Source organism: Styela clava, chromosome 3 (assembly GCF_964204865.1).
Source record: "Styela clava chromosome 3, kaStyClav1.hap1.2, whole genome shotgun sequence".
NCBI lineage: Eukaryota > Metazoa > Chordata > Ascidiacea > Stolidobranchia > Styelidae > Styela > Styela clava.
In genome coordinates, this window is record NC_135252.1 from 8065677 (window position 1) to 8079331 (window position 13655).

The window sequence follows — 13655 nt, forward strand, 5'->3', positions numbered from 1 at the left end:
AGATGATTTATTTTATAGCAACAGTTATAAACAATCAGAAAACAAAATACATATATCAGCACAATTGTGTACATTTTGTGTAACCTGCGCAATGTCGTCGCATACTTCAAACAAAGACAAGACTCGTGACAACGCACATTCTCACAGTTCATCATTTGCGGGCAGTTCTGTAATTACTGAATATAGCATAGAAATACTCAGTGGGGTGATGCTCAAGATGTGAACTTCACTTCATGACGGTGCACTCGCTATTGGCAAAGCGTAAAGTTTTAAATATTTCTCAAAATATTTTGATTAATAATGTGTACAACCGAGTGAGAGCACGTTATGAAATTCAATGTTCAGAAAAAACTCACGATATTCAGGATGGATATACATACGACATCACATACACATTTGTATCCATGAATATTAGAGAATAACTTGAGAAAAGTATTTACAGAAATAGCTTTTACACATATATCTTTAACTAATAGCCAATACATTATAGACGTTAATATATTTAAAAACATTAATGGTCGTCATAAAAAATTTATTTATACTTGAGTTTGGGTACATGTAATGGCGTCAATGGTGATACTATTATTTTCTATTCTTTGGCTTATTCCTATTTCTTCAATATTGTCATTGATAATAAGAAAAAATTCGTTCGTCGTAGTTTTCAAAATGCAATCAATGTGGTTGTAAGCATTGGATTGCGTCACTTCATATTGTAACTAGTTACAGCTTTTCTAGGTTCGGCAGAAATGGAGCGTGTTCATAGACAAGCCCCGAAGAAATAATAATCATATTCACAAGTGTATGAGTTCACATTTTTTGTATATGATTCAACAATTCAAACGGAGTTTTTAATAAATATTGTTGTCATTTTTACTGGCCACAAAATTCAGGTGCGGTGCTAAAAAGGTGTGGACAAAATCACCACAGAAATCAACATGATGTGTGTTTTTCTAAGTCTTTACCAAGAATGAAGATAATTAAAAAGCGAAACCTGATTAAAATAAAGACCATTGAATATTTTTGAATATCCTTCTACAAATCACACAGTGATAATCATTTACGCTTCCTTTCTAAATTGAGAAAATGAATTTCGCTCTGACCTATCTGATCTTTTTGTGATGAAAAAAGACGAAAGTATTACACTGAAGATCTTCCGAAACGACTGGATGAAAAAAAAAATTGGTCAAAATGCCCGAAAAGCTGTAACAGCCAGCCTCCAAATGACAGATTCAGAATTCGGTACTTAAGACATGGATTTTCATAAATCAGAAAACACTGAGAAAATATCAAGGTCATTGTTCTTTCATTAAACCTAACATTTGTACGACAAAGTGAAGAAAAATTAGTATCTCAAAGCTTTCAAAACTATTCATTTTTTGCAGTGTTCGTTGTGGTATGTTTAAAATAACATTTGTTTCGCTATTTTGAAGTGAGTATATGCAAATTACCCACTCTGATTTTTTATTATTGGATATGTTTTAGTTATAGTCATTCGCAATTAAGATTTTCAGAGGCGTAATGTTCTAACACAAATATTATACATTTTCGATAGGTAGAGCGGCACTCCTCCAAAGCATACACCCAAAATAAAGAATTAAAATAACTTTTATTGAAAGAGTCCGCTGAATGCAAACCATAAAACACTTCAAAATTTTCACGGTGGATTTATGGAATCCGGTACCTGCGAAAATGTTAAGTACGTTCGACAACACAAACATTTTACCAACCAAGGCGGTGGTTTTACGTAAGATAGTGCATTCACAAGAGAATAGCGTTATGGCGACTATGCTGTTCTCATTTCCATTGAGGGTGATAAGGATCAGATAAAGTTAGGTTCCACATGACGGTTGGCGGATGTCGTGAAATGACCTCATGATCTCAGGGTATATTTTGATCTACTAATTGCGATGAAAAACCTTTTAAATATGGGTGAGTACTAAAACAGCGTTAGTATAAATTAAACCGATAAGATAAAAATCTAAGCTGATAATAGGTAACGATTTCGTATTTACTTTCCTTTCCATACCATGCTCAGCGACTACAAATATCACATCGAAAAGTTTAAATAGTTTTTATAGTGGTCGAATATCATTAGAATATGTCATAAAAAATTCCGCTCAGCCTGAAAAAAATTACTTTTAACATTATGGAAGAAAAGTTAAAAAAAAGATATACCACCAATTCAAATAACACCAATTTAAAAATAATATATTGACGTAGTCGGTCTGTCTTTAGTTGGCAGTGTTTCATGATGATCAATTCTGAATGGAGCTTTCGATATCGACAGACGGACTTCGAACATCGATTATAGAAATAATTTGAAGACCTACAAAGGTATAATTCAATTTCACAAACATTAAAACCTCTTCTTTAAAAAAACATTCTCATTTTTCAAAAGGGTTATAAATTACGGGTATAAAGCGCAATTAGCGTTTTGGGTTGAATTTAAACTTCAGTGGACTTTGATTTCTCATTTGAACGCACTACACTACTTGTATAATCACCGGGTGAGAGGTCGTGATTCGTTATAAAATTAAGTATGTTTTTAAGCCAAACCCGACCGCGCTCTTACTCCATAGTGACACTTTGTGTCCCAGCACTAATTAATTAATAACTCGCTGATTATACGACATAATTCATCTAAAATCAATAGGCATCTGGTACGACATATGATGAATGCACATGCAAAATCTGGAGCAGATTCAATCTCGCTTTCGTGAGATATCGTGTGCATCTAACAGACAGACAAACAAACAGACAGACAAATACCTATCAACATACTTACCGATTAAAATCGATAAGTAACAACTAGCAAGATATGTTTCCAACCGTGCATGATTTGTAATGGAATTTTCACTGCTATACAAATAAATTATTGGCATGTTAGAAATATAATTTATTAATGTCGAGAAAACTCAAATATCTCATTGATTTGAAAGTAAAAATAAATTAAATTGCGGTATTTGTATATTTATGTATTTGAGTGAAATAAATGGTTTACTTTTTGGAATATGCTAGAAGACAATTGTTTCAAAAAGTTAAAAATTACTTTCCCCGACTGAGTAAATGTATTCGCATTGCCCGTGCGAGTAAGAAACTAGAGCTACAAATAAATCCAAGAGATTGCGGAAAATTATGTTAATGTTACTTGAGTATACTTGAAAAATGATTTACGAAAATATATGTTACTGCGATATCTAAGATAACATGTGAAAATCAGTACTGAAACCTGTAGAAGTGAAACTGTGCCAGGCGACGTTAAATGAATTACGGTAAGATGACGCCGTTCGTCCCCTCTCGTACGTGAACCAAAATATTTGGAGAGATTGTTAAAACATATTATTCCCTTATTCGTCAGTGACATGAAGAACATACCGCAACTGCCAACTCATCAATTGACTAATTCAGTTATTTATTTATCTGCTCTTAACATCGGAAGCAATCGATTTGCTCTCATTTCGCACTACTTAGTAACCTGTAAATATTCTCGTGGTTCATTGTTTACATTAAAATAGCGTCAAGGATTTCACAATCGCGTATGACGTGTAACACTGCGAGTTTTGCGTCCATATTCGTCCACACAGAAAAATATTTGACAGAAATTGTTTTTAAGGCCGAATACCACGCCTCACTGGAAGTGATTTTCTCTCGCATACTCAAGGTTATGGTCGTGGAATTATTATACTCGCCAGTAAAAATATCTAAAAATATTCTCATTCCTCTATAGTTGGTATAGTTGGTTGTTGACGCAAAAAACCGCGCAAGGGGAATGTAACATATAGTGGTAGCAATGCCTGCGATAATCCACAAAAAGCCATGAGAATTGTTGAAGTCACCGACACATTTGACCCGAATCTTTTCCTTTTTTTCGGAATTCGGATTTTTTGGAAAAACACTAGTCATGATGATACATTTACTACTATATTTGTAATCAAAATAATTCCAACCCTTATGTAAATTCGCAACAGATGAAAGTTGTGCTTGTTTTACTCCGTCGAGGATATCGATGTGGCCCAACAGACCAGATACCCCATCTAATTATTAATCTTGACGAAGTTAATTTTTTATTAAGTAAATATTAAGTATATATAACCTGCCTAAATGTAAAATAAATAGAAGCCAATTTCAAGCACATTCATATGTAAATATAGACGCCTTATGATGATGCTGAATTACTGTCTACACCAGAGGACACATCTGTGCTTATCGTTGTATGTTAATTCTTTCAATGAAATTTTTGAATGAAAATTCAAGGAATGGGCAGTGTATGCAAGAAAATAATGCTTGAGTCGCGCATTTTACCAAGAACGCGAAATTTATTGGTATAAGTCTTATTTTTGTGTAAAAGTGTTTGTTAATTCATAACTGATTACTTTGACAAAATACCGAATCGGTGATGACATATGATGACATGTCGAGTTTTGTAAACTTGTTGATCAAAACATGAAGCCAAGTAAAATCAAATTCTACAAGCGAGAATCTGCATCATATGCCGCATAATTGCTATCGACGCCTCGGCAATGCGCAAAAATTTGAAAGCTTACCAAAAAGAAGAAAAAGGTAATCCACGTGATGTAAGCGCAAATAGTGGTTGCATCGAACAAAACACAAAAAAAGCGTTGACTCGATTTTTAATCAGATCAATCATCGACATCTGCTGTTACTTTATATGCTATTCTACGGTAACAGGATTACTGTTTCATATGTTTTGTTTCCAGCTATCTCAACCTAATTTAAGCTACATTTTAGGCGTAAAGTCAATTCGGTATCAATTTTACTTTGAAATTCACATGTGTATATACACAAAAAGAGACATACAGGTAAAAACCCATATACGCAACCCGGAAATTCGGTAGTTTATATACTAATTTAGCATCAACACATGTAAGTGCACAAAAACATGCTTATCAATTTAATCTAGCACGTTCTACGATGTAAGATCTTTATCTTGCGATATTTAATTCCATCATTTCCAAAATGGTCAACATGTCTGTTGACATCTGAAAGTTTACTTGCTTATCTTGATGAGCTTGCATTATTGGGGAACCTATTTGGTCCTTTTTAATTAAAAAATATTCCACAGAACGAGGGTATGAATGTGCGTTTGTCATCATTTGACTCATTTGTTTAAGTGCCCACGCTCTTCAAATTCACACGAAATATTGGGCATATATATATTTCTCTACCAGCGAGACATATTGCGAAATTGTTTGGCCTAGATAACATGTCAACCGAATCGCAAGCAATTTTACCAACATTGTCACTTATTAATATCTAGAATTTAACTGCTTTACGCGTCGTTCGAGATTATTTTTAGCGATGACAATAAGAGCGTACTCATTCCGCTCCGCAGAAAAAAATGTCGTTACCGAAAATTAATATTTAAACGACCGATTCGATGAATGCGACATCATAATCTCCAAGTGCAAGATAATAGCCAGGAATCAACATTTGATTCCTTGTCAAGGCCACACAAGTTTATATCAATCTCAAGAAAAAATATCAAGTCGGAAACGAAATATCTTGAGACTTCGGTGAGTTTGTTTATTTCTGTTCGACGATTAGCGATGAAACAATGTTCGCCGAGCTAAAAAAAAAAAGAAGTTTCAATTCTTCATTTATTTATAAGCTTGTCGGGAAAAAAAGTTATATGTTGGGCTGATATAAAACTTAGAAAGCAACATCTGTTAAGCCTGTTATCTATTTTGCCGCTGTGGTAACTCGCCTAAATTTTGAAATGCGAAATTATAATTTTAATCACGGAAGTATAAAGTGAATGTTGTAGAAAGTCCTTTAGTTAAATTTAATTAGTCTGAATACAAAGAAGTTTGAATGGTAGAATAAAAGTATTTTATTAAAAAAAAATTAAATGCGACATATATGATATGTACGCGAATACAATATATATTATTATTACCTCAATAAATTAATACCCCATGTTTGCATGTTTGTTTTACAGAATCTAAATCCTTTCTACAAAACACGTAAACTACAAACAAGATGAAAACAATCATTTTTTGCGTATTCGTTATCTTCGTCGTTTTTGTGGAGACTGTTTACACACGCTCTATCGCGAAAAGGTAAGATTACTTTTAATCAAAAATCATGAACCAAATAGCACACAATTATAACTTATTTACGAACGACATTAATAATTATATGACAAATAATATAAAAAATATCCTGTTTTTCTCAGATCTCATAAAACGCCCCACATCGATGGAATGAATGAGAAACACGAAGAAAGACCCATGTTCCTGTCTCGTCGTCGTCGCCATGCCGATGGCACAATGACCGATAGACTCGGAAAACTTTTAGGAAGACAGGGTGCTAAAGATGTCGTTAATTTAGTGAAGGGGTGAGTTTGAGCTTATACATACATACGTACATACACAAATAATACATATTGTAACAAGCAAAACGATACAAGTATTCCAGTACTTTGCAGTGCACATTGATAAACGAGAACACGAGTAAATTGGCTACACGAGTAAATTGGTAAACTTTCACGCTCATGCCAGGAAGATTAATGTACAAACCGCCACGAGCCAGATATTATTGCGCGTTAGTTATTTTTTGTATTGGCGATGGATGAATTGGAAATTTCGAGAGTTATCTTTTCTCTATTACAGCAAAACAATCAAAAAAAACACAACTAATATAAGTAAATAATAATTTTTTTTATTAACAGAAAAGATGCTTCTTCAAATTCACCTCTAACAAAGTGTATTTCACGACGTTTGCGTAACAGAAAGAAGGTCACAAACAGATTTTACAAAAGAGTGATGATGTCCTGTGTGCGACATGTATTCAAGTGAAAATATTGTCGATAAACTAATGCAAACAACGTGAAAGTGGTACGATGGAACCTGGTGAATCTTCAATCACATTCCACCGTTAGAGGTTTTCAACTGTGTAACTGACTCAAATATGCAAATACGGATTTTAAGCTTATGACTGCTCAACATTCACCGGCTATATTTTTTAAAGAATACTCTTATCGTGATAAACCAAATGTAATTGGAACACATGTAATGGCTTCCATATCGACTATACACACGAGAGGGATTTTGATAACAATAAGAAACTGATCACCAGACTTGCAAAAAGAACATTTGAAGCTAAAAAAAATGACGAAATTTGTGTAACATTATTATATTATTATATATATATATATATATATATATATATAAATCGAATATAGGTTAAGATGTTAAGTATTTGTATTATTCAAATAGTTGGACGATGCTAAACAAGCATTATGCATATATTATATATATTCTTATGCCTCATGCGCTGAAAAATGCAACGACGTATAAAGGCATATATATGTATAACAAAAAAATTGAAACCATTATGACTAATTTATTAATAATGTTACTTGATGTTTTAAACACGTATTTATTTCTTTTTACCAACGCCGCAGTAATGCTGTCTAAATAAAAAAAAGTTTAAAACACTTGATCAATCTATCATTATACACGTTCAAACAATGACAGCCGAGAAAGGGGAGCTAGCATGCAAGTGATACAACGGTCGGTTAGAGTGTGAGAGTCATCGTTTCAGAATGCAGAGTGACGATAAAATTGGAACATCAAGTGATCATCACTTAAATTAAGAGACTATCGTCGCGAGGCACGTGGCAACCTCGCTCGAAATAGCACGGTCATTTCGCGGGTATTTAGCTGCGGGTAAAAGAAATGTATTTTATCTTTTAGCGAAACATAACGTTTCTATTAAAGTCGTGTTCGCGATCATATGATCAAACGTTTTTAAGACTAGAGCCGAAAAAACAACAAACAAAAGCTTTAATGAAAGGATAAAATTGTGAGTCTATTTTTTCTCGCTTTTCATAAAATTCACGCAACAAAACCATCTGCATTTCTGTCGAAGGATTGTCGCTATACATGTTTTAATGGTCCGGGCATGTCAACATCTTGAGGAAGTATAAACAACAAATTTATTTACATTAGATAAATTCATGACACACTTAGATTTAATATATCACGATGGCCCAAGATGGGAGTGGAAATGGCCCGATTCATTGTGTTTATCTTTGGGATTATTTTATATATCTTACATCTACTTTCATTTTGAATGATGAATTATATAAATGGGAAAATATTCATCCCGTGGACTTTCGCCCTGAAAACAAAATACTTGCCAAATTCAAAAAATTGGTGAAAATGTATGCTTTATCTTACGGAGTTTCGAAATATTAACTGACTGGTTCTTTAGATGCGTGGAAGGGAATTTCCATACAACAGAAACAGTATTTTGATGTAATTTTTTTTGGCCTTTTACTGGTTTTAATTGTTGTCACCACTTGGACATGCAAATTTACTACGGGTTGACTGTAAAATTAGATCCTGAGAGCAAGGAGTGGATTTTCGAGATTATTCTAAACACATAAGCAATAGATATAAGTCGCGGTCAGATGAGTCAAAACCATTCTTCTGTTGCAATTACACATGAACTAATAAGCCGAATATTTTCATATTTTTTTTTGCGTCACTCAAACGGATGAAAGTTAATCAATTTTCATTCATCCGGAATGAAAGTTGACCGATTATGCTAAATATCTAGAAAAACAATCCGTGACAACACTATATAAAGGAATATGATTCCTACAAATGCGTAGGAGAACTAATTGTGACATTTGATTCTGATCAGTGAAATTTTCAATTGCTAAAATAAAGCACTGACTAAATCGGGATAACTAATTTCAACCACCTTTGTAAAGCATTTACGTACTAAGCATTTATTTTGGTGACAAACACACCTTATAATTAACATTCTTTAGAAAGATAGGATCCAACATACTTGTTTTCTTTTGTTTTTATGATCATTTGTTTGGAAATGTATGATATATCGCGCAAGAACCGTTTTATACTAGAGAAGAATTCGGAAAGTCAAAGATGAATTTCGGTTTGTCAGAAAAATTATTTATTTGTACAGAGATTTAATTTTCTACAAACACATATAAAGCAAAATGAACTGAGCCAAGAATAACCCTAAATCTTGTGATGAAAAATATTGTTTACCTCAGCAGAAAAGCTATAAAACGAGAAGAGAATGTAACAAAATATTGCTAGAGGGTGGGTAAAGACAGGTTTTATAACTGGAAAGACATAAAATATTTGTGGCGAGTTTATCACTGAATTACACCTAATTTTTATTATAAACAATGACAAATACAACATTGAATCACAAGTCATAAACATAGACTCCTGTCTAGATATGAACTTCAAACCGAATATCTCGGCTTAAATGTTAGATCGATATTAATAATATCACGATATCTCAAACATACATATTTAAGTTCTAACAAAAACGTTACTATTGAAAAACTATCAAAATGTTCTGATGATATAAAATCATTGGTTTCGGGCACAAAATTTCATTTTTTACCATAGTATCAAAAGTTTATGATTGGGTGCTGCATCTTCGCCTTTTTCTTTATTTTTAAAATTTACAGCTATATGCAATCACTCATCTGAACAATGATTTTGTTGTAACAGTTACCGGACATGAACAGGATACCTTATCCTTTTATATTCCATCCATTTATCATTTGAAAATATTTGACCAGCTATTTAATCGGAAGACAGGTTGATTAGGATGACGGATAGCAAGCCAAAACAAAGAACGATTCCGCAATCGTGCGGCCATTTTTTGAAAAATGAGTCATTAAACCTGATTTCGAAACAGCTTCCACTCGTTGGATAGAAATCTAAACTAAAACACCTACTTGAGAAATTGCCACAACAAGGAGATTAGAATGAGGGCTCACGTCACCTATTCACGCGCATATGTCATCTGACGAGTTATTCAAATTGCGAAATTCCAATTTCGAAATAACGTCAAATATGTGATTAACAACGGTCTTTATCGCAAGCTTATGTTTTCAGTAAAATAAGGCCCTCTTTATAAATGAGTCCCTTTTTAATTACTTTAAAAAATCCAAGCTATCCTTATATGATTATTATACAAGTGAAATGAGGTAAAAGCCAACTCCGATAGCAACTTGTTAAATTACATTTAAAATGAATGCCTTACACGTCGGAGCCATATGAATTCTCAGTTCGTAATATTAAAATGAAGAAATGTTTATTTATGTGTGGGGGCATCACAAACTAAGCGTACAAATTAATAATTGTGAAGCAAGGTAATTTGTACAGTATAAACGTCCATGTGAATTTTTGACGGGATGAATGGCACAGAAAAATCGATTTCCTCCTTGTAAAAGAACAAAATAAATTATACACAATACATAAAAATGTAAACATTCAAAAAAAAAAGATATTTACGAAGAATACGGGAGGATACGAATTCATAACTTGTAACTAGATTTTATATATGTGGCCAAATTGTGATTTATTTTTAAAATCGTAATACGGAATAGCAGAAAACAAATATTTAGAAAAGTAGGATTACATACGTAATCGTCAATATTTTATTTTACTTCATGTAAATATGCACATAAAAATGAAAATAAAAGATATTTCAATATCAAAAAACTCAACGAACAGAGACTACGTCGATATTTAAGAATTACGGAAGTATCACATGCAGTTATACAAAATGCAATATAGTTATGACGTTAAGATACTTAGGAAACTTTTCTGTACATTAATGACGAGAAATACGACTTTACTAATCGCATGTACTAAAAGCACGTACTGATCGGCTAAAACGTCATGCATTTATATGAGTCAATTACTATTTAACTGTACAATCATAATTCAAACGGTATGTTTACGCATAATGTAATCAAATCATAGATAAAAATCTATTTCGCGAGTTTGTAGTCGCTAAAACCGCTTTTAAAGGAAGCACGGAGACCACAAGTCCGCAATAGCTGAACGTCAAATTCCTTATTTGGAGTTTGTACACGTGAATTTACGTCTTGGAGGGGCATACGATACCAAATTTAACAAGTAGAACTAGCATTATCGGTATTGTTTTTCCAGAACTTACGTCCTGAAATAACATTTTCTCATACCGAAGACGCATTTATTAAAAAATTTTGTGCGCATAGGTGTTTGCTGTTTTGTTGATACTTTGCAGGTTGATTCCACTTAACAAAGTTTATATACAATGCTTTGTTCGAGTTGATGTAAACAAACCATATCGATAGATTCAGAATTTTACTTCAAAAAGCACAGGGATTGACAAAGCACAGAGAACAATAACGGTTCATTTTTTAGTAGGATTCATTTAATATCCAGTCCCAATATTATTCAGAATTTCAAATGAGTGAGTAACTTCACTTGCAACATTAAATCCTTTCCGAACAAAAAATGCCATACAACACAAGTGTAATATTTCTAAAATTACCTTACACAGCCACAAATTAAAAAGGCGAACACAGTTACGCTGTCAATAGCCAAGATCGAAGTTCAATAGCCATTCGCCAAGAACAACATAAAATACCGAGTCTGAAGTAATGTTACGCAATATTATGAAACCATCCGTGTAAATCCTGAAATGGAGTAGCTTATCCGACAAAAATAGATCAATATAATTATGCATTTGCTTGTTGTTAGTTCGCACCACGCAAAGTTAAGAAATTAGACCGTTTTAACTCACGAATAAGACACTCGATTGAAGAAATATATTTTAAAATTTCACCAAACAATATTAAAATAAGTGCTTTTCCGAAAAAGTTGCGCAACAAACGAGAGTATTAACTGTGAATCAAAGCAGGGCGCCAACCAACGTTCAGCTATACGAGACGAGCGTCTGAATTACGACATAAATTTTAGAAATCGACGGGGCGTCGACTGCGAATATAGTTGTATAAAGTAAAATAAAATTATTTGGAAATCCAAAAATAGTTTTGATACAATTCATTCAAATCAATCAAACAAGACGATTCTATTCAATTATGGGTAATGGGCTTAAATGATTTCCACAGGGTGTTAAACTTTCCACATATTACTAGCTGTTATTGGAAGAGTGAAAAGTAACATAAAAGGCGATGACGACAAGACGAAGTTTTTAGGATCACTTCATCCATTAATAAGTCATACCTAATGCGAAGAGAAAATCATTAAAAAAATAAGCATGGGGAACGAGAATCAACGTCATGGTATTCAAATCGCCTTTCTCCAAACGATCTGCCCTGGTGCTTAGTCACAATAACATATCACATTTCTGCAGTAAAAATAAGATTAAAAGTATGTTGCAACCCCATGTAAAATAATACCAAACCACAAATATCTTTTCATTCCAGATCAGAACAATTGAACGTGAACAGCTCAGCCCCCACTTGGAAATATGAGGATGACAATTAAGTTACCTATTGCGTCATTACGCGCAAATTTCAAAAGTGTATTTCAAGTCGAAGTACAAATACTATCTAGTTGGAATAGGGAAACCCAGTGATATGAATCATGAAGTTATTGCATGAAAATTCCTAATGGACTCTGTGAAGTTGATTTGAGGTACACTTATATGCGGAAATTGAGAGATCACTTGAACTACGAAAACTAAACAAACATTGATACAATCCACGCGAGAAAAATTCAATGAAGTGGTGATTATAAATGATTTATGGTATACGTGTTAAAATGAAGAATACCAACTTTTCCGTAACGATAACAAAAAATTAGCTTGGACTAATAGAACCTAACTGAAAAAACTTTAAATGTTTGATCGTCACATCTGTACATATCATCGTGGTGCCGTACCTCTTTGTCCTGTGTATTGTACAAAAGTTTTATTTGTATATTTCATGTCTGTTGTCCTACTATAACGCAGCAGTCCTAAACTGCAGTTATACTTGTTGGGGTGCATGTCGCACATCTGTGTCTTAGGTCAGTAGGTTATTGAACATGTACCCCGTCTCTTTTATACCGTTTAACTATTATGCAGATACTGTTACATTTTTGAGGCAAATAAACATACATACATCTGACATAGATGCATGAAAAATAGCTCAAGCTATAAGTCTAATGGGAAACGTGATGCTTCACTGACTTCAGGTATCTTATTGAGGACAGCCAATTTGTAAACACTTGTCACCGAAAGTGCGGACTGAATAACCGCCGATAATGACTCCGATAGAGGTGTATAATAAATATTCCCAAGAGGCGGGCCCGTGAGGTTGTTTCGACTGACCCACGATATAATAAGATTTTTCAATATTTTAGTAATTTTTTAATAGGCTCGTGTATGTTTTGTGTTTTTGACGTGACTGTTTCAGCCATCTACATTCAATTATGTATAGGCTATATTTCCACCAGTTTTCCTTATTTCGCATGTATTAAGTCTTACGTTTGACGGACATCGATGTTTAGTTTTTTTTTTATTTCTCGCGGAACCGCACATTCCGAAAGTTAAGTGTTTGGTCATTCTTCTCGTCGTTATGAAAAAAAGGGAGCCAAATTTTTGCCCATGGCTCCTAGATTTGTCCTCCGTTTTTTTCAGTTCGTGTCGGTTTCATTATGAAAACTTGCCAAAGTCGTCAAGAGGTATATCAGTACGATAAGCCACATGAAAACATCCGCTGAAAAGCACCTTGGTGACTTTTGAGGCCATTATGACTGCCAAGAAAACGCGTGATCACGCTGGTGCAGCCAATTCTTTTTTTACTTTGCAGATGGCATCATGTAGCTTTTTTGTCTTGGAACAACACACCCATAAGCAAA

At 33.6% G+C, this 13655-nt stretch overlaps 1 protein-coding gene across 1 annotated transcript; it reads left to right on the top strand.

The window, feature by feature from the left end:
* Nucleotides 1-5304: 5304 nt before the first annotated feature.
* LOC120342487 (uncharacterized) lies at nucleotides 5305-7456 on the top strand. Its single transcript, XM_039411326.2, has 4 exons — nucleotides 5305-5534; nucleotides 5960-6080; nucleotides 6197-6358; nucleotides 6692-7456. The coding sequence occupies exons 2-4, from the start codon at nucleotides 6001-6003 to the stop codon at nucleotides 6816-6818; spliced, it is 369 nt and encodes a 122-aa protein (XP_039267260.1). The 5' UTR covers nucleotides 5305-5534; nucleotides 5960-6000; the 3' UTR covers nucleotides 6819-7456.
* Nucleotides 7457-13655: the final 6199 nt, after the last annotated feature.

Excerpts from the sequence above, each read along its gene's own strand:
- LOC120342487 (XM_039411326.2), top strand. The coding sequence starts at position 6,001 with ATGAAAACAATCATTTTTTGCGTATTCGTTATCTTCGTCGTTTTTGTG. Across the intron at positions 6,081-6,196 it reads ACACGCTCTATCGCGAAAAG|ATCTCATAAAACGCCCCACA; the intron begins GTAAGATTACTT and ends TGTTTTTCTCAG. Across the intron at positions 6,359-6,691 it reads GTCGTTAATTTAGTGAAGGG|AAAAGATGCTTCTTCAAATT; the intron begins GTGAGTTTGAGC and ends TTTTATTAACAG.